The sequence below is a fragment of the Struthio camelus genome, chromosome 5 (genome assembly GCF_040807025.1).
Source record: "Struthio camelus isolate bStrCam1 chromosome 5, bStrCam1.hap1, whole genome shotgun sequence".
NCBI lineage: Eukaryota > Metazoa > Chordata > Aves > Struthioniformes > Struthionidae > Struthio > Struthio camelus.
Window position 1 is genome coordinate 65,040,825 of NC_090946.1, and position 27,461 is coordinate 65,068,285.

Genomic DNA, 27,461 nt, shown 5'->3' on the forward strand with positions numbered 1-27,461 from the left:
AAATAATGATAAAAAAAAAATCTATCAAATGGCCTAATGAATAAATCAGACTAAAGTTAGGGCAACAGCTAGTTCACACTAAAGCACAACCAACCAACCAACAACCACACACAGTTCCAAACGCTGTACTAGGTTTTCTGGTTACAATGTTAATAGAACAGGTGGAATTACAGTACTTAGTTCAAGCCTGAGTACTTTGGAGTTTTTTTGGTTAGATTGTCTCTTTACTTTCAAGGCTAGTACTTGTAGTCCATCCTTGTCCACACTCGATACTGGAGATAACACCGTTTATTTTTCTGAACTATTGAGACTATAGAAAGAACTTCAGAAAATGAAGTGAACAATATTCTTCTGAACTATCATTTTCACATTTATGTATCTGTATTGCTCTCACATATTCTGATAAATGCTGTAATAAATATTCAGTCAGAACTACAGTATAAGATGGCAAGTCCTCTTGTTAGTAAAATAAAATAGGAATATAAATGCAAAGATTATTAAAGCACATCATTCACATTTTTCTTACTTTTGCCCTTAGCCGAAGAGACTTGCACACAGAGCTACATACCTACATACGTTGTAACTAAGTCTATGGCTAACAACATGGTTTCAAAGGCATTATAACAACAGGGTAGCCCATACTAGACTGATACTACAATAACATCAATCAACCCAAAGTAACATTTTAACAATCTCTAAGAAAGAGTTTGTTTTTAATAAAACAGAAAGATAAAGGAATTCTTAACAAAGCCAACAGTACTGGAAACAATTCTGTGCTTTTTTCTAGTAAGAGAGGCTATGAGGGGTACAGCACTCCCAACAGATGCAGACCATTTCCCCTCACAGCCAAAGCAGATCTGAAATGCCACCTGCTCCTCAAATCCCATGTCCCACTACGGGAAGAGACATCTACGTGGAACTTTGCAGAAATCTGCTGGGATGAGAGGGAATACACCTTCTTCTCACCTCCCCAGATTTTAACTGAAACAGGAAGCTGTAGATAACCACTGCTAAACTGATCCGTCTTTAAGGGAAGGATATTTTCAGTACGAACGGAAGCCATACGCACACCCATCTGTGCCCCATCAGGCAGAAGTCAGAACAGCCAAATGCTAACCATTGGCTAAGAAAGGGCCTTTAACACTTTTAGAAAAACAAAAGAAAAAAAATATAACACTATCTTGGCAGGTTGTTAAACAAAACACTAAGAAATTGAATATACTTAAAGATGACACTTTTAAAACTTAAGAAAAATGGTACTGTACCATTAAAGAGAGAAACGCTAAAAAGATGTATTCTGGGGAAAAAACAGTAAAAGTAAAAAAGAAGAATAAATACTTCAACAAATCAGCTTTTTCTACCGCTGATTTGGAAGCAAACACAAAAATAGAGGTTCAGTTTCACCTGTCTTTAATAGTTCAAGTCCATATAAACCTATAAGGCTTTTTCATAAGTCTCTCTTTGTGAATCTTTGTGGATTACTGTTCACTTTTTACTTAAAACTTACCAACAATAAAATATTTTGGATTTACTTAATAGGAGTAAAAGGAAGGACTTCTTAGGTCATTCATTTTGCATCCCTGTTGTTACAGGTAACCTCAGTATAGAATTTCTTCTTAAAAAGTACCAAGTTCCATAGTGTTTAGACTTTAATTGCTAGGAATCAAATTATCTTCCCAATTATTTTCCTAGTTGCCTTTTTTTTGTTGTTGTTGTTGTTGTTCTACAGCAAATGTCACCTTGCTTTACTTTGATTATGCTAATTTATGTCATGTATTTACATGGAGCATATATTTATTACTGATGGTTTTTCAGATCAAGCAAAGTCTTTATTGGTCCTTCTAAACTTTCCCATTCCCCACAGGAAACGCTTTGAAGACTTTCCACTGCTACAGTTCTGTCACCGGACAATCACTTAAGCGCTCACTGTGTACAAGAACAACCCTGACGCCAAGCTCCAGTCCAGTTTTGCCATCCAGCCACATTCCTCGGGCACAAGAGAATCACCGGGCCAGCCTGGGAGAACGCTCCAAGTGAAACCTGTACTTGAGTTGGCACTGCGGGTACACCAGTCCTGTGGGTCAGCCTCAGGTGGTTTTGCTGGGCATGGCAGTCTTCATATCTAGGGGACATGACACGACTAGTGCAGCATGAACATCACCCCTTTTAATAAGGGAAGAAGAAAAAAAAGGACAGAAAACGATGTCCCATGTTGGACTCTGCCAACTTGGGAACAATGAAGATGTAGGTCTTGCGAACAGATCAGCTAGGACTCTCAGCTCTCTGTCTTCCCATCATTTCCATCCCTCTGTTCTTGCACTTTATATTTGTGAGTGTCAACACAGTTCTATTACTCAAGGCCTGAAGAGTCTCCAAATGCCACTTTTAATGCAACCAAGGCCTTTCTCCTTTAACTGTTCTTTCCAAGCATATGAACCATACTTACTCTTCTGTAATCCTGCGTTAGCTTAAGTTTCATTAAATATTTCTGGACTAATGATTTATTTCATCTATGAGTTCTTACAGAATTCTGGTCAACTCCTCCGCACCCCTCTGCCACCGAACGCTTTAAGAGCTGCACTTACCTCTATTTCCATACTTTCATTTCCTTTACCAATTCTGCCTTTGCCAACCATGATAAATATCTCACTTCTGTTCAAACCTGAGGCAAAATATTAGTTTACATGGTTATGGACTTTTTATAAGTGGTTTTCCATCAATGCACTGATTGACATAGCACTGCTGCAGTTAGTTTAAGGCTCTTGAAATCCATTTTCTGAACTGTGCAAGTTAGTGCCCAAGGCTGGAATCTGCCCAGAAAACTGGTGCAATTCTGATTGCTTTTTCTCCCTCATGCCCTTCCTTTGGTTTGCTACCGTCAGTTGACGGCCCACTGGAATAGATTTGAAGCCTGCTTCCAAGGGCATCAGAATCTTGTCCATCTGAGTCACTTTTCTAGTTCATTGGAGCACAGTTGGCAGGAAGAGCACAAGAATGACAGAAAAACCATTCCCACATGAAGTTATGATTTGATCAGAGTAAGCAAACTGAGAAGTTAATGCTCATTGAGCTAAAAGCTGAAATTCAGACTGGCAGTTTCCACTCTTGAGGACAAGAGCTACAGCAATAGTGTGGGCTGGGGTGGGGGGAAGGTGGGAATTCTGAAATGAAACTTAGGCAGCTGCTGAGTGTAGGGTGAATATGAAAATTTCTTACCAGCCATTGTGCTAAACATATAGGGATTTTATCTTAGGAAAAACATTCAGATGTAAATGTTGCATTAAACTGAATGAAGTGCACAGAGCAGAAAGACTTCACCTACTAATAAGACTTCCTACAATTTTAGGAAGCTTATGGTTTGATTCTGCAGCAAACGAAATGCCTTCAGGATGCCCAAACTAAAGCTGCACCATTTATTTTCAGCACAGATATCACCAGCTGCTTATCCTATCATATCACAATTTTAAAGGAAATTAAGTTTGATGCATCAATTACTTTAATAGATTTGACAGCATTTCATACTGTTTTAGACTTTACATCAAGAACAGTTATTTCTGGCAACTGTAACCTACCAGCTTCTGGCTAGGCATTCAATTAACATGACAAAGCATCATCACAGACTGCACTAGTGTCATAGCATTTCATAGCCCTCTGGTAAGTCTTCAGGTCTGTGATCCTCATAACACCATCTGTTCCGAAGCCATTGTGGCTAAACGACTTTTTCAAATGGTCATAAATTAAAAACCAGACAGAATCCCAAAGATGCTATTGTCAGCTGTCAGGATGAACTGTAACATGGACCACGGGGGAAGAAAAAAAAAAAAATTGTAAATTGAAATGACTCTGCAGCTACTAGAGATTTGCTTGTTCATCTTTTGCACGTTTGTAACCACTTGACAAGATCTGCCTTAATGTATTACCAGCCCCCTCATTTAGCATATAAAGGGTTTTGTTTTTAAACAAAAGTCTCTATACTTAAACCAGTCTTTAAACAAAATGACTTATTTTAATGCAGCAAAAACTACTTCCCAGCAGAGAAACTGCAATTCAGAAATCAAGGCAAAAGCAGATCTCTCTTTTAGTAGGTCCAATATCCTCTTCTGGAAGGTAAGTATTTTTCTGAAGAGCTACCTAACAAAACCTTTGTCCATCCAGATATAGAAACTACTTTCACGCTGACTGTATTCTAGAAGAAATATTGAATGTGCATTTTTTTTCTTTTTTACTTCTATGATCTTTCACTGATAAGGTCTTGCATTACACTTCTGTTTCATAACACTCACGATGGAATATTTTGTCTAAATATAAGTTACGCTACCAAGTGGTTTAGCCAATTAACATAATGCAGCAGAATACAGTATGTTATGTTCTTGAATCCTTTTTAAAAGTTAACTTTTAGCACTTAGCTCCATGAGTACTGATCCTAATGAAGCCTGTTCTTGTTTTCTAATGATTGTCTTATGTTTGTACAGCTGTAATATCTGTAGATTCTCTCATATGGACTTGCTGATGTCTAATAAAATACTTTTATGAAGTAGACTTGGTCGCCTTTCTTCTTGTCTCTACTTTCACAAAACTTGCACTAGCTTAATTCTTTTAAAATTATTTCCTCTTCTATCCAGACGAAATTTGCTAAAGAATTTAGAAGGTATGCCAAAAATACATAAATAACAGTGATTTGATAAACCTCACTTCCTAAGGAAATCAGTTATAAAAAGCAAGTTCAATGTGCTACAAACAGTCTATCAGTAGCGGCTGAGAGAAATGACCACACATAGCAGCAACAAATCTTTTCACCAGTACCACTGATTAAGAACAATAATCAATGAATCACAACCTGGAAAAGAACTGAAACTGAAACATCTGTAAAAAGAACATTAATAACTGCACTAATGAAGTTTAGTTCCTGGAATAAGAGGGAAGCACCTGAAACCTTCAGGATTTTTCTATATTAAATGCCACCAATTCAAAGTTTTTAGAAAAAAAATTGTAAGAACCATTAAACGTGCACATCCTAATGGGCCTAATTAAACCGAGCTATATTGCACAGCACTTTGGGCTGTATTCTTTCCTCACAGTGCATTACCTTTAATACAGTGTGAACAATATTTGTGTTTTTGCATTGCTGCCAAATAGGTGCTTTGTTAGTGGTTTGCTTTGCTCACTTTATCTGATCATTAGCTGCAAAGCTGGAGGTAAGCCAGAACTTCAAGGTCAAATCCTCTATATGAAGATATATGGGTTGGTACACTTCTTTTTAACATCTCAGTGCTTTGCTAGTACCTCTTTTCCCTGTGAAAGAAAAGTTGTTTATAAAAAGTAACTTTAAAAAGCAATTCAAGGCTATTCCTTGAAAGCCAACTTCCTTAAAGCACTACAACAGCCCATAATATGAGCCAGTGTTTCTCAAATTTGCAAGAAAAAGTCACAAATATGTAAAGCTGGACACTGACAATTACGTCCCAGGTCAGAGATTAGGGGAAAGAGGCTGTAATGTATTGTCACGTATAGAGCTTTATTAACTTCCAGAGACTCTGATAGGTGCATTTTAAAACAATGCAAGTACAAAACTATATTCAGCCTCAACATCTGGAAAAATAATAATTACATCCATTTTGACAAACTTAAGAATTGTGAAGTTAGTAAACTGCCATCTCTTGTATACCTCCCACTCAGAGTGGAAGCTGAGCTGTGGTTTGCCTTGCTTTACCAAAGAGATACCCTTCCGGAGGTTATCACCTCTCTACAGGAAAAAGCTAGGCTGAGAACTCTCACTCAAGTATATATGATGCATATAATGGCAATAATTAGAACAAATAAGCAACCTAAGCTTCAAATGTAATATATAATACTGATCCTTTGAATCCAACATGCAGCCATATGCAAGAGTATTACATGCGGTCACCAACCATAAATCTCTTCCAAGGGCATAGATATGACTTAGCTCTTTTCTCTTTAAATCCAGGCAGAAGCCTGACTGTAAGACAAGAGGGTGCATCAAAGCATGGACCTGAACAGAACATCTGAGAGAAATTATCAGCCTATTATAGCAAAAACAGTAATTCTTTTTCCTTCAGATCACTACAGTCACAACTTCACGTCCTGTGCTAGTTACAAGCAGGCTTTTCTTGAATTCTGAAGTTCTCACCAAGCACAAATACCTAGTACGATAAGCAAGAGTAATCTACAGAGGTAATCTGCCTTTATTGCCTGTAAAACAACATCATTATAACATGGTGCTAAGTTTGACTGAGCTCTCAAAACTGGATCAAATAGGAATTGAAGTACTGACGCCATAGATATTTCTGAAACAGTCTGCTATCCACTTGGAAAGTCTCTGCACCAGAGCAGACATTTTCTTCACCAGAAGTCTCAGGTGCAATGACTTGGGAATAATTACATTCATGGAACAAAACTAGGCCAATATTGACAGGATCTTCCAGAAAGGAGGATAGTTTGGGAAAGGGAGATGTAGGCAAATGAACTGATTTATTATTAAAAAGTATTAGAAGTTCCGCAGTGAATTTGGGACAAGGGCCTCATTTTACTTGGTGAGAACTACAATTGCTATCAAGGAGATGCCACGTACGCCTTCACTGCATGCAAAGACAATAACGATCACAAAAGGCCACTTCCACTGATAAATGATATAGCCGCTTGGATCTTCTACATTTAAATAGGAGATCCACCAGTGATAGAGTATTAAATTTAAATAACATAAATAAGAAACCTTCTTAAAGTCTGTCGATCACTTCACAAGGAAAACCTACAAGAATGCCCCTTGGAGCACCCTTAGTAGGCAGCAGGAATATTGATGCTGCTGCCAAAAAAGAGCTCTAACATGATTAATCGGTACATACGAGATCCTCATGGGGAGAATCATTTTCTCCAGGGATCAAATGGACTGGAGAGAATAAGCACGGAAATTAAGAGTGACGCTCCTGAATATGATGCACAGAAATGGAAACCAGGAGCCTTGTATCATATTAAACACTAGGTAAGTCACAACCTCTATATCATATTTTCCCCACTTTTTGAATAAATAATATATACTTCAGAGCAAATGTACTTGAAACTTAACATGTTTACCACTCAATCACATGCAAGGCCTTGGAACAACTGTTGAAGGAAAGAATGGTTAACAGTATGGCAACAGTGGAAAAGTGGAATAAAACACTACGTATTTATCACAGGTTAGACGCTAAGCTAGTATGGCACAGTATTTGATGAGACAGACGATTCCAGCCAAAGAAAAATATTGTAGAAATATTTTGACTGGATTTCAATGAAGTATCAGTACAGTGGCACACAGGAAAACAAAGCGAACTGGAGATGAGAAGGAAATGACTCATTTACAAATAGGGATGGATAAGGTTAGCAGACTTCAAGGTTTGGGCTCAGGGCCAAACCTTAGTTTAATTTACAGTCTTAGCACATACGTATCAAGAATGTGCTGATGAAATGTGGTTGTAACAAAGTTACGGCACAGAAGAAGGCCATCCAAAGGTTTTGAGTGAAGATTTCCCACGGTCCAGAATTATGGCCACAGTGGTTTTACTTAAAAGACCATTCTCATCTCCTATTTCCCAACTCTAGTAACAGAAGACAGCAGTTACTGTTACTCAGAGAAAACATGTCCTCATTTTAGTGAGCAAAGATAACGAATGCAGTACTCAAGGTGGCCAGTCTAAGACATGTCTCCATATCAAACAGTATAAGAAACTCCTCTACTGAGAAATCAGGATATAGTAGCTTTCTCAAGGAGAGCTGTTGCACATAATGTTTTTGTTATTTGTTGGTGCCTGTCAGAAAATACACTATAATATAAAAGAATAATAGAAAATAACCACTCAATCTTATAAAGGAATACAGTTCTGCAAGTCAGACAAAACATTACACTGAAGATTTCCCCATGGAGTTAAAGCTCACCGAAACAGTTGCTTTATTCTATTAGTTAGACCATTTGAGTGGAAAAAAAAAAATAGCCTGACATTTACTCCCTAAGCTTAAAGACCAATTCTTTAACTCCATCTAAAACCAGTCAGCCCATGTTTAAAGAACACTAATTTTGGAGGATTTGTACTAGACTCTTTACACATAATAAGTTAGTTGAATCCTCCAAAGTGCAAGACCCAACTCATCTTTAAACAACAAACCACGAGCAGGAAAAGAACTGCTAAATAGAATACTGACTAGCAGAGAAGTAAAGCTTCAGCAAATGGAAAAGAGGTCATCAAATAAAATTTGAAATAAGATGAGTTGGAGAGATAGACATAAAAAGGTTGTTCCAGACTGTAGATCTGCAGAGAAAACTCTGCCAGAGTAGACAACTTATCTTTGAAATGCAGCTGCTTGACATAACCCTGGCAAAAAAAAAAAAAAAAAACTAAAAAATTTTTCCTGAGGGACAGTTGTTTCTAGAGCTCTACTTTTGCATTGACGTAGGCCACTTTCTCCTTCACAAGCATAAGATAAAGCACAATTCTTAGGAACAAGTTATAGTTTCCAGCCGTAAATAAGGAATCATTATAATTGAGTAGGTAACCTCTGGTCCCCTCGAGAGCAGTCGCTTGTCTTGGGAAACAGCATACATTAAACAAGCCAAGCCTCTTTGATAGATGTAAAATAAATACAGATAAAAAGGTAATCTCATCAACCAACTAGAAATGCACCTGAGAGCTGCAAGAGATTTATAGCAAAATATAGGCATTGATAACATATTATTGTAAAGCTGCACAGGAGTTATCATAGGAGACTTGGCTGAAGAACAAAATCTCACATAACTGCATCTTACAACAACAAAGCTTCACATAACAACTAGAAATAGTTATTTCACACACATTTATTAATAACGCTATGTCAGGTATTTGAAAAGTATACATAGAATGTTTTGTCTCATTCAGATTGCTGTTGATTATAGCTTTTAAATATATTTCTCCAGTACGCAAGTTATGCAGCACAAGAAGAAAAAGGGAACAGGGTAGGTGACTTCATGCCATAAATATTTTTCTTGTAGTTGATGTGTTTTTACCTACAGAATTCTGTGACAGAATTTTTCTCAGGAAAAAAAAAGTATAATTAGTTCATTCTCTTTTTAAAGCGAGTTGAGGATAGCTGCTCTCAGCAGCCCTTTTTACTGTATCCTTTACGTTGTCCCCAAAATAAATCCTTTAAAAATATTATATGAAATTTAATTATAAATGATTAGGTGCCAGATGTTGCCTGCAAGCAAAAGCCCTTAGAGACTACATATAGGCAGGAGAGCCATGCATACCAGGTGCCACACAGCTTTGAATGCCGTGTAAGTTCTCAGCTCCAGCTATGAAGTAACACTTTAATAAATTCGATGAGCACAAAAATGCTCAGGGAAGCAAAACAATCATAATTAGCCCAGTGTAGAGCGCAGCAGAGTGACCTATTTAAAAAGTGTTTTGTAAAGCAACTCTTGTATCAAAAAGCAATCGTGCAGAGCAAAATAAAAGTTGCATCTTTGAGACGCGTGCAAAAAAAGCACCAGCAAGTATCCACGGAAAGGGTTATAACAGACCATGAAGAACACCAGAGTACAGCATACACTTAAATTCTTTCAGAGCTTCTATCATTTCTGTTTTATTCATTACTTAAATAAGGAAAATGTTTATGTTAAGAGCACATAGTAGCACTTTACTGACATAGGGCCTTCTGGCCCTATATCCTGAATTACTAGTCTGAGACTGGTGACATTTTTGTTCTGTTACGTTAGTCTCCCTTGCTGATTTTTCCCATGAGTAAGATCTGGCTCTCCACATACTCCGTTCTCTTGTTGGTGGTCAGTAACCCAGTAAAAGGCATGGAGGGAAGGGCAAAGATTACTCAGAATATTTCATTATTAACAAATCCTAAACAATGATTCTAAGGCCTTTGGATGGTAAAATACATAAAATGATGGGGATTTTTTCTTTTAATTAGAAGCTCATTTTCTATCATATCTAAAATTTGTAAGTGGATTCTTGAACTTGTATCTCTCAGCAAAACTGGACATGCACAACCCTAGCAACAAGCATGTCCCCTGATTTTTTTCCTGGAAGGACTTAATTTGGAATTACTGTTTCTAACACCTACAAAAACAGCCTTTAAAAGGTACATTTTTCATTATGCCGTAATCAAATGCTTTCAATAGCTTACTGGTAAAAGCATAACCTCTACTTAGTAATATGAAACAAGTATGAACCTTCCATGTAAACTACTGTAAAAAGTCATTTTTGTTCTTTAACACACCTTTGTCTATAGAAGCACCGATGCAGATCATTACAGTATTCTTGAGTCTCCTGTGAGAAAACCAGCAGGAGAGAGCCAGAAGCCCAAAACTTATTTGTGAAGTTACCAACAGATGCTTCTTGGTTTTTTCATTGTCACTTTTCTATGGACATTCCCCAGCCATATCACACGAACAGGCTGTAGGTTACATGGCATAGAGTTAGGCAGCCCCTCACTTTTGAAGTGCAAAGACAGCAAGATGCATCCAAAATATTACCAAGGCAGGTTTGTAGCATACAATGTATGCATATACTATTTAATATTTCCACTTATTAGACTAGTGGATACAGTTAATAAAAATATTAATGTTTGCTCTTTCCTTCCATGATTTTTGATGAGAAACATACATAAATGAGGGTGGAAAGAAATAAATCTATCTTTTTATAGATTTCTATAGATTACATAGATATAGAAAAATAAGAAAAGTCTTCCTAATAAGGAAGGCTATAACAAGACTTTGCCCACAAACAAGTGTTTCTATCATTTCGCCTAATGAAAGTCATTACCTCTATCTACAAACTTTGTCTTGGTTATGCCTCAGAATTGCAGAACAGGTGAGGCTGGAAGAGACCTCTGGAGAGCATCTACTCCAAAGCCCCAGCTCAAGCTGGGTCACCTGGAGCAGGTTGATCAGGGCTGTGTCCAGTTGTGTTTTGAATATCTCCAAGGATGGAGACAGCACAACCTCTCTCGGTAACCTGTTCCAGTGCTTGATATACACATCTTACACAAATGGTATGCAACTCTACTCCCCTTCCTCAACTCTTTACATGTCAGTTATTTGAACTGACAATTTAGGGCAGGGAATCCATCCTCGGACCATTTGTTATAACATCTAGTAAAAATGAAGCCTCGATCCAGACCGGACTCTTGTGGCCTTAAATATAGTCCATTGAGCTTTTGACACTTGGTTGCTAGCTATCAAATAATGATATTTTATCCCTATTTGCTGTATGCGAAATGAATTGATAGTCTACACTCAGCTGACAATAACAGAGCCCAATTCAAAGGTAGCATGCTATAAAACATGAATTAAAGTTTGCGAGGAACAGTACTTTTATTTTGAAAACTGAAAACAAACATTCTCAAAGTCTTCCAAGCTAAGAGAAGCAATTTTAGAATAACACTGCACACTGTAGCTCGACCTGCTGCAACAGCAAGTTTTGATGAGATATCTGATTAGTGGAATTATATCAGTTCAACACAATATGATTAAAACACCGAAATGATTCGTGACCTGCCAAATAAAGAGGAGTTATTCTAGCCAAAGCATCCCTTAACTCTGTCAGGGTCTAGCACTAATCATTTCCCCCTGCCCCCCCCCCCCCCCCTTTAAAAAACGAACACATACACACACACAAACAAACTGAATGATAAAATAGTTTCTGGCAAGCTAAGTCCAAACTGATAAAACTTTGGAAAATATCTATCACATAGACAAAAACAGAGAGCCAGAGCTAAGTTTACCAGGCAACATCTCAACTTAAAAGAACTTAAAAGTTTAAAAGACACCTTCTTAGAAATAGAAATCTCAGGAAAGTTAATTGTAGAACAGATCTAAAAAAATCACAATCAAGAAAAAGTTACACAAAATTGCCTTAAGCATTGCTACTAGATTTCCAGTGAATACTATACAGCCCAGTGGCTTGGATTCTCCATCTTACTCAAGTTCTATTCAGTGCAAAGCAGCACACATGGCTCAATTTTAGATTATCTTTACAACTTTTGATAGCCCCAGGTTGCCTAAATTAAGCAACTAATTTAAGCTGAGCTGCAGTATTCCTCTTGCACTGGCTTTCAGCTGAGGATAGCACAGACATCCTTGAAGTGGAGACCTATTCAAGAGTGTCTGCAGAGCTCAGCCTCAGGTGGTGAAAAACAAAGAGTAGAGGTATTTCCTTCTTGAAAGATCCACTCCAGCTATTGCTGCCATAAGCCATTTGGAGTAAATATAGGGTAATGTGAAAAGAAAGCTCCACTGTATTTTATGAAGCAGGACTTAACGTTTTTATTCAGCCTTGAAATATAAGAATTTCAGGCCTGTAGTTCTAGGGGGGGGTCAGCACAGGCAGTCCTGCCCGAGTACACAGGAGTTCACAGCTTCGAGTTATGAATGAGCATGTACTGTAGATTCCCAAAGTGTTTTGAAAAAAAAAAATTAAATTTTAGTTTAAACTGAAATGTGTAACAATAACTGTTATTAAATATTGCAAAAAAGTAGATCTGCATTAAAAGAGCACAGTAAAACTCAGGTACAGCATTCAGGAAGTAACTAATTCTAATGATTATCTTCTAATGGTAATCTTTAAGATATATATCAGTATCAAATACCTAATTACTATACTTGAGCTCAACAGCATCAAAAATAAGAGGAGGATCAACTTTGAAATAAACACAGAAAAACTAACAGTCCTGATGGTGTCCTTTGATGGACACTTTGCTAGATTTTAAAAGCTAATGACTATGCAAGTTGATGTTATGTATTTTTTATTGTATTAAGCACTGACACCTTTCTGTTGTAAGGCTCAGATAGCAAATAATATTTTCAAGTTCTTCAAGGCAGAAAAGAATATAGCTTGTGAGTGGCACATGGCAAGTGAAGAATTTAAAGTTTATGGAAATTGCCCTTGAATCAATTTAGTTCAACTTGTATCTTCCAGTCTAAAATGCATAACAGAATCGCCATCATTTTTTCAAAGTGGAGAACGTGACTACTTTAAAAATTTGGATCTGACAGTGGTCAAATCACAGTAAAACATCTTCATTAGGAGGAGTAAGTTTTAGACTGAAAGTGCGTTTTACTTTCTCTGCTTTTTCCGAAATAGTCTTGAAGTCTTTGAAGGGCAACATATTAAAAACTCACAATATTTTACTAACAAATCTAAGAAAACAAAATTACTATTATTTTTCCGTTCTCCTTCAAGTACCACGTGCAAGGAAGCAGTTAAAAAGAGAGTCGAATAATCATTGAGATTTGTCACTGGCATTGAGCTCTGCAGTTATCAATTACAACACAAACTAAAGGAAACAGCATAATATACTTAGGACAGGCCTAAACCAACCACTTCTACTGTACAGTAGCCTGACAACGAAAGCTTTCAAGAGAATCAGTGGAAGTCCCAAAATGAGGTCTCTGTTATGAAAGGGAAGATTAATATTAGAGTATCACCTTGTGGAGGGAAAAAAAAAAAAAAGTTAGTTTAGGTGCTAGTGTTTAGTCTTTCTGTTCTGTAACTCCCCCTACCCCCTTTAAACAGGGTCTGAACTCATTTCTGATGTCTTCTCTGCTTTTCCCTTCTTTCAGTAACTACAGCTTTTCTGGTAGGTTTCCTCTGCTTATAAGCATACACTACCCATACGTACCCCCAGGCTTCTTTCTGGCAAAGTATTTTTGGGGCTAAAAAAAGAGATACAAAAAGTGAACATAGTGAGAAATAAATAACAGTATATTTATGATTGAAAGGTACAGGGCACACAAGTAATTTAAAGAAGTCTTAAAAGATCTGACTCAGTTACACTTAATTACAGAAATTTTTAACAGATACCTAACGGTGCAGATTAGGGAAGCTAATTCTTTAAGATAATTCTTTTCAAAAACTGACTTCTATACAAGTAACATTGGGTAAGTAATTTTACCCTCTCTGTTTTAATTTTCTAGCCTTAGAAGCTAAGCTACTGACAGGGTTAATTGGCAAGTGCTACGATGAATCACTTAATATTCAAAAAATACTGGAGTCTTCTAAAATGATAACAATTTACAGATGTTGGAACAACTATTCCATATAAAAGTTCAGTTTAGCTAAGAGATTTTCAGCCTGAGAGAGAATGCACAGATGTGTTTCCTGAACAAGGAGTGAAATATTCAGTGCCATTTCAGGCACTACTGAATGATGGCCCGTTTCATGACTTTTCTAACGTCATCAATAACAGCTACTTTCCACAATAGCGCTCTGACTGCTGGAGATAAAACACTGTTTATGCTTTTTTCACAGGGGAGGAAAACAATGACAAAAGCAGGAAGGCAGCAGTAATGCAGAAATCTGGAGGTGATGATAAAGGGTAGGGAGAATGGAGAAAGTTGTTCAAAAAAATCCATTCTGGCCCAAATCAGACAGGTGACAACCATCCATCAAGTATACGTAACATTCAATTGAACTGTGAATCATCAGGTTTCAAGCTAAGTGTTAAACACAAATTTAACTTTAAATTACACTAGGTTTGGTAAAACACAATTTGAAATACTGAACACAAAGAAATTAAATATTTCAAACCTTTAAAACATATGTTGTATTGTTTTCTGAAAATACATTATATGACCCTCAAAAATACGAAAAGGTCACTGCATTTGTTCAAAAGCATTGTTATTGCACTGCATAAAGTACACTTAATTGATACTGCCATGCTACTGCTTCAATCTTGACATCCTGCTATCAGTTGAGTCTAGCCAAATATTAAGCTGGTTAAACCTCTGGTTTGGAGAAAATTGCAATAATGACAAATGGTAAAAAGGACCTAAAACAAGGCAGATCTCAAGATGAAAAATGCTTGACACAATACAGTGAGTGAACGTAAGGATATAAATACTAATAGTATAAGGAACAATTGAGATGAACAAGCAACTAAAGAGAATTTGAATAACGTTTCTCTTTGAAAGAACTAGTTGCTGTTATTCAGTTGGTCAAATAACAAGCATTTTAGAAGAGATTGGAGTAGGAGTGTATATGGAACAAAAAAACACACTGCACAGCTAGGTTTCCATTAGAAAATCCAAATCTTTGGTAATGTAACCGTGTCATCCAATCACTTCAACTTGCCAAGAAGTTTAGTTGAACACAGGGAAAAAATAGCTAAACAATCTGTCGTTCATTCATGGATCAACTCCCCACCACTTGGAGTCATAGCTTAGGCATTTCTCTACTAATGCAAACATGCAAGAGAACCTCTCCTGCCAAACCCTCCTGTTTATTATTATTATTATTATTCTCTCCTTGGTCAACAGAAATCTTCCACAGCTCTTAACTGCTTCAATTTGCACGCCATCACCAAGTCCCCCATGTTTTTTTTCTTTTACTACATTTTTTAAAAAAGGAACAAATCAGTGCAAAACTTAGAGGTGGCAGCATAATTAATAAGCCATTTGGCTTTATAGAAAATTGAAACTTGAGATAAATGCAGTATTTTAAGTACATTCACATAATAGATTAGACTTCTGCAAAGGGCTTGTCTTCAGGGTCACATTAACACAACGTGGAACCTGCATTTGAGACAAATGCGTGAGCCTTTATGCAGACACTCCCAAGACCAGAAGGCACTGAATAAGTTACAGTAGGAAGCACACCAGTTCTCAAGCCACAAGACTAAATTTGCTAGTCTTCATGCATTTCTTCAGTAACTATTTAATGAGGATGCTTTTGTGCTTTTAATCATTTGGTCCCACAGCAAGAATCTTTTAACAAACAGATGATGGAGTAACTTAATGAATAGCCTCTCAGTTGAAACATCTATGAGCAAACTTTTGAATAAACTCTTAACAAGGTAGCTTAAACCACTGGTTAACCTGCACTGGAATGAAGCGCAGGAGAAGCTCTTAGACCCAGGTCTGAGCTGGGAGATGTCTCCCACCAACAACGGCAATCACACACCTTCTGGCACCAGCCTCAACTGGAAGTGGGCTTCTTTCACTCCTTTTCAGCACAAAAATTAAATTAACCTGTCGGAATTTGCACTGGAAGGGAGCACAGAAGGAGTACTCAGAACCATAAGCACTTCCATAAGTGGTCAAAGTAGCCTCTGCTTTTCATTTGAGCTCTCTCTGTGTTACACCTGGGTGGGGTCAGTATGTGATAGCCCATCTGAGGCAGGCTCCCATTTGGCGTGTTGAGAGGTACAGCACGAATGTCCTTGGGATCAAGGAGTTCAACTGCACAACTGCATAGATACATTCTTTGACCTGCACCGTCATCACTACTCATGCTTGAGAAACAGCTTACACGGTTCAGTTTTGTACAGTTTTAGTTCCCATGTACCTTCAGCACTTCATAATCCCAAGCTTCACCTCCCCCTGTAAAAGTTCTCTAAGTCTGCTCCTGTAGCTCCTCTAGCTCCCCCTCACATTCAATATGTACTCCAGAAAAACCTCACTATACACCTCTACCCGATCAATACTGACTAGGCAACAGGCAGCATGCAGTGTGGCTGGTTCCAAACTACATGCCTTGATTAGCCAGCTAGTAGACCCGCATGAAATGAGGAGTGTTCAGTTTCTCCTGCAGCTCCCTCCTTGGAAGAATGTGAATTGAAAGTGCTTTTCTCCATGTAATGATTCTCAGAAAATACACAAATACATTCCAAAATCATCTCTCCCCTCTATCATGTTTGAGCGTAGTTAGCCAAAAAGTAACTAAAAATTTAGGCAGGGAATATATAACAACATGTAATCATGCAAGTCTTTGTAGCTTCAAAACCTTTCTCCAAAGGTAGCACTATATAATAATCAGTGTCAGATATGTACTAGAAACTGGTGAACTGACTGCCAGGGCTGAAAGTAACACAATCAGCTCAATTATCTGTGAGTGGTTTCTCTAGATGGTTTAGATTGAGATTTGATTCAGAGCCACTGATTTGGCTCTAGTCCTGAAGCACTCCAACCTGCATAAATTTGTGACCAGTTGAGCTCCCAAAGCAAGTGACTTGTTTTTGCATGGTACAGAGCACAAGGTATTTAAGCCTCGAATACTTTAATCGGTTCTGGACTGAGCCAGCTGAAACTTCCTTATAAATGGGTTCTTTACCTTGGGGGTGCAATATAGCTGTACACAGAACTAGCTCAGGTTTGGCACAGTCGAGGCTAAGCCACAGCCAACAAGCCCGGCCTGACAAAAGCCGGGCAGTCCTGCAGGAGTCACCCAGGCAATTCTGCCCAACACCTCCTAGCAACTGTAGCATTTGGAAGTTTCTGCTACACGCGGCAAACAGGAACAAGGAGTAGCTGACTGTGATCGTAACTGGGAAACATTATCCAAAAAGGAAGTACTAGTGAAGTTCCGAAACGGCTGTTCCCAGCCTCCTGACACTCAACACCTCTGCAAATGACATGACGAAAACAGTTTGCCGATAGAAACTGATTAAATGATATGGAGTAAAGGTCACTTATATATAGGCAGATCTGGACAGTTTTGATGGTAATTCAATTATGTATTTTTGAATACCCAAATATATCATCATGCATGGATGTAACAATTAAAATAGGACTAGTACAACCTCCTGAAAGTCCAGATATATGGAACTCCTTGGAGGAGTCTCTGAGCTGCCATATTTCTGTTCCGTTGCCTGATCTACCAAAAACGCTGATAGGCTTCTTTGACATGAAAGTACCATGTACCAACATATAATAACCCCTCTTAAAGCACTGCTTTGTGAAATAAAGAGTGCAGCAGATGCACATGATGGAGGACTACATAACCTACATAACAGAAAGCCGCAACTCCGAAAAAGACTTGTTGGCAACGAGTGACGAACACAGCACGCAGGTAAGCAGTCTACAAAGTCTCACCTCTAAATGAAAATCCCAGTGCTTCTTTCAGTCTTGAAAAGGCACTACAAACAAATAGTAGAAAAACCTAGACATGTCATTGTCTGATTATACTTCACTCAGATCTATCTTACTGCTTCCTATTTCCTCACCTGGCACACACAGACATTCAGTTTGTTTCAGTTATGAAGGACTCAAGTCTGTGATTCAGCCTTCAGGTTAGCACATAAACACCCCTGCTGCGATGGTGATATTTAATAATGCTCTCTAATTTGTCTTTAAAAATATGAAGTATACTTACTATTTCACAATCTAGATTGTGTTTACACAGCTGTATTTATACAATCTAAAACTTGTATTTTATCACAGAATAAGAGGAGGGCTTTGTATTTTGATTCAGATTTACCTGAAAACTGAACAGGAGGATTCCACTCCAAAGCTTTGATTTTGCATGGTATAGAAAGGGTCCAACAAAAACATACTGATCTTCTAAGTTCTTCAATCTTTAGACCCATGGTTCTGATTCAGCATCACCTTTACTCTTCACCAGACACTGGCAGCGCAGGCCTTGCCCTTCAGTATTCCTATCACCCAGTTACATTTGTACACTTCAGTCACACCAGTCGAATGATATAAACTGCTTTCTACTCCATGAAAAGAAAAAGACTCTTTAAAAAATAGCTGCCAAAGTGCCTGGGCATAAACATAAGTTAAAAAGACTATTTTATATGGAATGAAAGCTGGTTTCACTGTTACAGAGCATTTATCTCTTCAAAACTCAAAAAATAATATTCTCATGGAAAAATACAAATGTTCCTCTATTTTACTTGACTAACTCCTCTACTCCCTTCTCAAGTCAACACTCCAGCTGTATTTTTTTGTTTAAAAAAGACTCCTTTTTAGTCACCAGAATCATGTGAACATTTTCATGTAATGTAAATGGATCTATATCAGACTGTCATTTTTAAAAGCTGAAAACTAAGGCTTTTAACAAAATTTGGTCTGTTCTGCTACGCGTCCTAATATTCTGGACTTGATATATTGCAATCTTGAAACAGCTTGCTGAGATGAGGCTGGAAGGACCTGAAAGAGAACTAGCGGTCTGCCAGAAAGAGGACTTACGGTCACGTATACCCACATATACATACACAAACATTTTACAGGCATTTAAGAGAGATAATGCCCATCAGCTGCATGGAAACCAAGCAAAATAGGTACAGACTTAATAGACTTAAAAAAAAAACAAACCCATGCTAGTACTCTAGATGTTTGGATGCTAAATAAACGTTTAAAACGTAAAGTAACATGTTACTTTGTAACAGTGTAAAATGTCACTTTGAGACAACCTAAGATACATTATCAACATCCATTGACATCACCAGAAACTGAGGGTATTTGCAATGAAAACACTGAGAAAACTACTAAGCTAGAGAAAGAGTACCCTATGCCAATTAATAATAGTTGAGCTAAACGCTCAGAATTCACATTCCCTAACTAATGTATTCAGTTTTTTTCTACCTTCATTAAACTGCTTGCTCACTGTATGTAACTCTTATTCTACTCCAGGCAGAATCCCACTCTATTCTTAAAACACTTGTTTCTAATTCACTGACATCATCTTATTTTTATAGGCAATTTGATTGGTTTTATTTTATGAGATGGTCTTGCCATTTTTACCAAATCAAGATATTTTATATTTATGCATTCAAAAGTGAAACCTCTTCAGTGTTTCAGGACTGAATATTACCACAAATTTGTCAACTCTAATTTTCCATGGAGTGTTTTCACTAAAACTTGCAAATACTATCAACAAATACAGAAATCCTCATGAATCATTATCATTTAATTAATTACTGACTACAATTTGATTTAGAAAGATAGATTAATAGCTCCTGAAGAAGTTCTCTTGACTAATTAAAATTTCAAAAAAGGCTATCCCAAAATACTTCCAACGCTTTGCACATTTTGGGAACACTACACCAATGGACATAATAAACCGCGACTGATAAGCCAAGAAACTAAGACAGAAATATCTATGTGCAACAAACTAGTAAATGGCTTCGTTTACGGCACGCTTTTTGACCAGTGCTGAGGATCTAAAGATATTAATTGTTTTAAGGGTGCAACTGAGATGCTCCAGTTCCTCTTGGGCATGTTGGAAGGGACACAGAAGTCAGGAAGCATCAAAGCCCTTTATTCCCTTCTTTGGGAGGATCAAAGTTTGAACTAAACTAGCTAGGATTAGAATATTTTGCTGTAGGAAATTACTATATTCCAGAAATGAGATTATGTTAGTTAAAGTGTTCTTTTATTTAGGGTACAACTTTTTCAGTAGACCCTATTCAGGAATAAGTACTAAACAGATTTTTGGCCAAAAAGTTACACTGAAATAAATTTAACCCATATAGTAAAACTTCAAAGTTTAATTTCTTAATTTTTTTTCTTTTAACCATAGTGATGTATTATCGCTAAAAAGATGGACTATAAAAAGAGAAATCTGGCTCATTCTCAAAAAGCCATTCTTGTTCATGCTAATATAAACAAAGAAATATTTTATTTGGTTGTTGCTCTTCTCTACTCTAGCCAACTACGCACAATATCTCAATCCTAAAAGCTAGATTTATGACATGCTAGCATGAGCAAATTTTAACATCAGATTCAATTAAGTGTCAGATGTCACTCATTCTAAAATTTGACTAAAATAAAAAACTCTTCAAAACTGTTTCAAATTTAGCTTTCAAGTATCTTACCTGAATAGGTGAATACTCTACAGGCTACAACTTTTTGTGCCAGCCTTAGATCTCATCTTTTCCTTTTCTGTTGCATTTTTACACAAAGTTATTATATCCTTTACTTGGTATTTGCCAAAATAACAAAGATCACCAAAGCTTAGTAAATAAACGTAAGCTCTAAGGTAATTGATATGTTGGAATAGTAGCATTTGATCTTACTTTCTAAGTATTAATAGAAAGTAAGATCATATAACTTTAAAATATCAAATTAATTACAGAAAAATTTTTTTTCGTATTTTTTCCACAGAGCTATGGTTCATAAACTGATTAGCAGCTCAGAACTGTGAATACAAATATCACAAGTTAATGCTTCAGCTGCTGTTACAGAGGTTGGTACCTTCATAGTGCTGTTACTATAACATCCCTGCCACTGAGACCACATATTCTTATAATAAATAAGTAAATAGAAAAAAAAGTGCTGAGATGTACAGACATTCATATGCACACATGACAGCGTGAACACTGTTTTCACTGAACTGTACTAGTTTAGGTCTACTGCCTGCTTTCTTCAGAAAAAGGAACCTTTGAGCACTTGTCAATAGGCTCAAACATCTTGAAAAGTTGAAAAGGTGAAACACAAAACTTTCCCTGTGCTGTCTTTCTATCTGATCTTTTGTCTCGTATGTTCCCCTTAGGGATGCACGAGAAATCTCTCTGAATAATTCATAAGCACCTAGGCAGAAACTAGCGTATCCTTCCGAACAAAAAGGCTGGGTATGAGAAGCTGATTGCAGCTGTTCTGCTGTGCTCTACCTGGAAAAAAACAAAACTCGATCCAAAAAACCCAAAACCCTGTGTTAGAAAAAATACTTTAGGAGAAGAAAAAAATCATCAGTACAGCAATAAAAAAAAAACCTAATGAAACAGCTGACCTATGATTTATTACATTAAATTTTGTAGGAAAGTGGTAAAGATGCTGCACAGGTTTAAAAAAAACTATTTAAGAATGTATTCTTTACATATACACACATATACATATATATGTATGTATGTATAAACATCAAACATTTCCACCCTTACATTCCATGATTCCTGTCCCACTTACCTGCCAAGGTTTTCCTCTAAGAATTCATGACACAAACAACAAAAACTGATGAAGGAACGTATCCTTGTAATAATTCAAAGTGAAAGGCAGTGGCAACCATTGCTGCAATAACCAAAATTCAATGGGTCAGGAACTAAAGTCCTAGTTTTCAGATTATTTGAGAGTTGGAGGCAGAGGAAGACATCTTTGTGCTTAAAGCTACATATTTCTTTGAGAGAAAAACTGATTCCCTACTTTTCATAAAATCCAAGAAATCAAAGGGAATCAATGTAAAGAATTCATCCTTTAGTCTAGAATTAGGCACCAGAGTGACTATTCTTTCCTCTACAATATCTAACTTCTCTCCTACCACGTTGCCTTCAGATCCTCCTCGTATTCCCACAATCACAGAAGACACAGAAAAGATGATTGTTTTCAAAGCCATGTTGCTAAGAATAGCTCAGATCCAAATCACGTAAGCTATGGGGTATCCACATGAAGTTCTTCAAGATTTCACATTATAACAACATAAGCGGAGATAAAAATACTTATTAACATAGACTTAAGACTTACCAGCCTCTGCATGCTTTTCACATGGGTAGGACTAATAGATAAGGCCTCTTCATACCAGCGCTTGGCTTCATCGATACTTCCACGAAGTTCAGCCACCTGACCTCTCATGTAGAGAACGTTGTGTGACATCGGAAAGAGATTAGCTGCTTCCTGGGTACACGCTGTGGCCTCAGCTGGCTTCCCAATTCCTATGTAGACTTCAGCTGCAAAGGAAGGAGTGAGGGCGAATGAATTTTTTTTATGCTTCCTCATATCATGGATATATGTTGTAACAGATGTTGTATTTGCACATATTGTTTCATTCCAAGCAAAGACATTTTGCAGCTTACAAGAAACTACTATATCTATTTTTTGTAATGAATTACTCTTAAGTTACTTTTCTAAACGTAACAGAAGTTTTACTCTCTACAATGCCTATTCTAAACAACAGAAAATTCTGAAGTAGTTTTTTGTTAGGTTTAAACCTATGTGTATATATATCCCAGTGCTATTTAGGGAGAGAAAAAAAAAAAAGCAACACAGAACAGCACATGGAGATTCTTAAGGTAGGTAAGAGAAGGGAGTTAATTAGGTGTTTATCTGAATCTTCTGAATCTTGCACGTCAACAACTAAAGAAAAAGTAGTAACTGCTCTTGCTACCATCCTTACATAGCAAGCCTGATTCAGAGTTTCCTATTTCTGAGAAAAGAACCTTTTCACAGAAAAATAATGTATTTGATAAGAAAAATGAAGTTTCCCAGTTAAGTTAGCAGAATGTGTGAATTTTAACACTCTCATTTGACAAAAAATTTGTTCCTATTTCCAAGCATTTTTATCTAAGGTATCCTCCAGAAACTTTCTAAGAACATTTCACTCTGTAGCTTTATAAAAACTGTATTTAACATGAAACACTCTTGGAACCAAATGGGTAGCCTGACACACAACTGCATAAATCAGACTGATTACAGAAAGGAGAAAAAAAAAAAAAAAGGAGTTCATTCACTCACTAAGTGAATAACTACCAATAGAAGTATTTCCCTTCAATAGCTCTTCAGGCACTCTTCAATACTGCATATATCAATACTCTGCTGGATTAAGAAAATCTGTTGCTGAAAGAGTGGTAGAGGAAAGGAGAGGAATGGAGAGAGAAAAAATGCAAGGAAAAAAAAAGATATTAACGGTTCTGGGTTGGGGCATCTCTTTCTTTCAAATTGGTATAGTCCCCAGAAAATGTGAGCCTCAGTGAGGCGAGGGCCAAGTGATCCAGTCCCGTTCAAGTCATGCTTCTCTCACTGTTTAAAAAAAGCCCAACCTTGCCTTAAAGACTGCTACATCAGAATATCACAGTACAGGAGTGGATCATGGATTAAGCCTAATATTTGAATAGTGATTAGTGTCTTGCTGCCTTTAAAAGAGCTTTCTGCTAACATAATTGCATCAAACATTTAATAGTTAGTACCACTAACTAGTCAACTTCAGCACAGCAGAGCATAAATCTTAATTTGGTGACTCCCATTATTAAAATGCCTAATAATTTTCATCTTAGTTTGTAACAATGACTATCAGAAAAACTGGACTTTCAGTAACAGTTGGAAAGTAAGCACAATTTAAAGGTCCTACTCAACTTCTAGTCTCTTACTGATTTCCTTAGAACAGCTGGCTGGCATAATTATTTTCCTCCTCTTGTGATCTGACCCTACTGATTGGAAAACAGACATTTTTACCACAGGAGCATGCTTTCAGCTCACACTTTCAGCTCCTCAGTCAACCTGGTGACAGAACTCACTCCACCGAGCATAAATAGTATGTCCATGCAGACACATGGATTAAAGCAGTTTATTTTCAGAAAACCAACAAACTGCTTTTTGAAGAAAAAACACCTTTGGCTATTCGAGCCATGACTTAGCTATATATCTTCCTCACCACATAGGAAAGTTTGAAATAGCTTTACACTCAAAGTGCAAAAATCTTTTGGAATTTGTTTCTCAAAAAAAAGGGTATATATCTGGGTTTCCACCCTGTAAGTTAACTGCATGAAAAGTTGCCTCAAAAAGGATATTAGGGAAAAAAAAATAACATGCAAGGAAAAGTAGAGGGGAATGCCTAAGCAAACGAAGATTGAAGATAATGAACGACAAAATGAGATTCCCCAAAGGTGAAGACAAGCACAGTAATATTCATGTGGGGGGTAGGTAGGATTTCAGACAGATAAACAACGAGGAAAGAAAATGACAGTGCTATTTACATGAGAATGGGGCAGACATTGATATTGGCTCCAAAATTAATGAAGTACTTTTCTGTAGCTTTCTATAAGGAAGGGAGAGAGCGTAGGGAGAAACGAGAATGAGCATAAAGAAACAGGACTGTAGAAAGATAAGGTGGAAACAGAACTCAAAGGTCTGAATAGCCTCTTTCTCACCCTCCAGAAAGAACACACACATGAAATTGCAGATCCATTAACACTTTTATTTTTATTTATTTATTTTTAAAAGGAGATCTCACCTAGTCAGAGATGGTACTACATAAGTGAAGAATAGCAAACCTGGAAGATAATGAAGGGATGTATTTTTGAAATCAAAATCTAGATTTGGAGAATTTAAATAACTTCTCTAGGATTTATCTTTTACTAATTGCTAGTAGAAGCTGAGGAATAAGTTGTAGCCGTAACTTGATAACTGGACATACAGAAAAAAATGTAGATTGCACTAAGATTGCATTACGCGGTCAATGTCATCATGTGAGAAACAAGATTTTTAGTGAGTATAAAATTCACTATGTTATTTTAGTGCTAAGAATTTCAGCTTTCCTGTTTTTTTTTTAAATCTGCTCCCTAGTATCATCAGACTTGATGCACTTTTTAATTTACACAAACTGCTGATGAAAAGACAGAAAAATTATCATTCACATAACTCATGACAGATTACAGTAAAAGAAACAAAAGCCACCTACTGAACATCATCCTAAAAAGACCTTGATGCATTTATGAGATATAAGGTTCGTGCTTTTAAACTTGTAAATGCAAGGTAGAAAGAAGCAGAAGTGGATGATGTATACACAAAGACTTAACAGACTAGACTGTGAAAGGTCTAGGTTATAGCTAGATAAAAGCTATACTATTAGCAAATAACAAGCAGAAATTAACTATCTACTTAAGCAATTTTTTATTTGCTACCACTATAATTCTAAACTGGAAAGTGAGTGCGGATTAGTTGAGTTAAGAGACTGCAGTGGAAATTCTCTATTCCTTAATGGGAAACAAGTACAGCAACAATGGCTTTTAACACAAGCCAACAGGGAGAACAACGTTGCTTACAAAGGCAGTCTTATTTAACCCCAGCAGATACTAAATCTTGCTTTCCCACTTATTAACTGTAAAAAAGAAATTTGACCATTATTAACAGATCTTCCTAAGGGTAGTAAATTTAAACAAAATAATTCTGTAATTTAGAAGGGTATTATAAACAGAATTATTTTAAAAAAATATTTCTCCTTTTCTCTATCAGCACTCATACTACCCCTAACAGACTGCACTGTGGAGGTTGTTGTTGTTTTTTAAATAAGTTCCAGAGAAGTTTGGAAAAATGATGAAAGAACAACCAGAAGGCTGACCTTCTGCCCAGCTGCTAAGCATAAGAGTTTATTCCAGATAAATTTCTGAAACTGAAGGACAACTGTTCATTTTGAGAGAATTTCATCTGATGCCTATAAGGCAAAGGCCATACCTTCAAACACATAGCAGTACTAGCTCTGACTAAACCAGAAATTACTTCAAAGCAAAACCAAAAAAACATGGCAATTTCAAACAAATCAGTTGTGGAAGACTAACAATTGCCACCGTAATTTTAGGAACTTCTCAGAGGAGAAACAGTTTGAAGACAAACGAAGTGCCAAGTCCGACGCGCTCTTCTCAATGCCTCCACCTGGAAAACACCTCCCAGGTCAAGCTCTTCCAATGTTTATGCTTACGTTTTATGGAGAAATCAACTCACTTTCCAGTAAAGCTATATAGCAACACTGAGTTCAGTCTTAAGGTATTTCTCAAAGCACCACCATAATAAACCATTTAGGGACAGGGATTTTTATTGGTGAGATACTGGAGAACATCTGAATTAAAAAACGAGGGTTTTTTCATATTTAAAAAAAGTCTAAATTTCCATCATTATACTCTATGCCCAGAAATGAAAGCCTGAAAGTTACTATGTTCAGAAACAACTGTTCTGTTTTTTTAAGACTGAATGCTACGCTCATTTATAGTTCCACTGCTGATGACAGCTACAAAGACAGTGCATATCCATAAGAACGAATTCATTCATACATTCTCTCTCTCTCTATTTTAGGTATTACAGTTTGGGTAAAAATAATTATTAAATTCAGTGTGTATTAGAACTTATTCACATAATTTTCCTGTGTCTCCATAACATGGGAGGAATAAGTCTTAGTTTTTATGTTTTAAGAGTTATTTAAATCATGTTAAAGTTTTTTTTGTTTTTGTGGGGGGGGTTTCCAGAAAAAAGGAAAATGCAACCCAACCGTACCGAGTCAAACAGTTAGACGTGGCATGAGGCTCAAAACAGAAGCAATTTCCCAATAGTAAATCTTCACTTTTATTTAAGGAACATGTGCTGTAAGGCAGCTGTTAAGTAAGTTTATGGCTGTTTTCTAAGCAAGTAACCCACATATAGTGATGAAGACACCTTTATAAAAAAACTGCTTTGTATGGTGCTTCTTGGAACAACTTTTATTCACAGAATAGAGCCACAGAACAGTTGAGGTTGGAAGGGACCTCTGGAGATCATCTAGTCCAACCTCCCTGCTCATCCAGGGTCCTCTAGAGCATATTGCCCAGGATCACATCCAGACGGGTTTTGAATATCTCCAGCGAAGGAGACTCCACTACCTCTCTGGGCAACCTGGTCCACTGCTCCGTCACCCTCACAGGAAAGAAGTTTTTCCTCAGGTTTAGGTGGAACTTCCTGTGGTTCAGTTTCTGCCCGTTGCCTCTTGTCCTGTCACAGGGCACCACGGAGAAGAGGCTGGCCTCATCCTCTTGACACTCCCCCTTCAGATACTTGTACACGTTGATGAGATTGCCTCTCAGTCTTCTCTTCTCCAGGCTGAACAGGCCCAGCTCTCTCAGCCTTTCTTCATAGGAGAGATGTTCCAGTCCCCTCATCCTCTTTGTAGCCCTCCGCTGGACTCTCTCCAGTAGCGCCATGTCTCTCTTGCACTGGGGAGCCCAGAACGGGACCCAGTACTCCAGGTGAG

At 37.2% G+C, this 27,461-nt stretch overlaps 1 protein-coding gene and 1 long non-coding RNA gene across 6 annotated transcripts in view; one reads left to right on the forward strand and one right to left on the reverse strand.

The window, feature by feature from the left end:
* Positions 1 to 5,898, forward strand: part of LOC104153785 (uncharacterized) — a 105,330-nt gene extending 99,432 nt beyond the window's left edge. For both annotated transcript variants that reach the window (XR_696333.2, XR_011141618.1), the window contains exon 3: positions 1,865 to 5,898. This is a non-coding gene — a long non-coding RNA (uncharacterized lncRNA). The remainder of the gene's footprint in view (positions 1 to 1,864) is intronic.
* The window catches only part of TTC7B (tetratricopeptide repeat domain 7B), a 145,691-nt gene that overhangs the window by 12,494 nt on the left and 105,736 nt on the right, over positions 1 to 27,461 (reverse strand). For all 4 annotated transcript variants that reach the window (XM_068946802.1, XM_068946800.1, XM_068946801.1 and 1 more), the window contains one exon: positions 22,217 to 22,419. In XM_068946802.1, the coding sequence (XP_068802903.1) occupies positions 22,217 to 22,419 (203 nt within the window). The remainder of the gene's footprint in view (positions 1 to 22,216; positions 22,420 to 27,461) is intronic.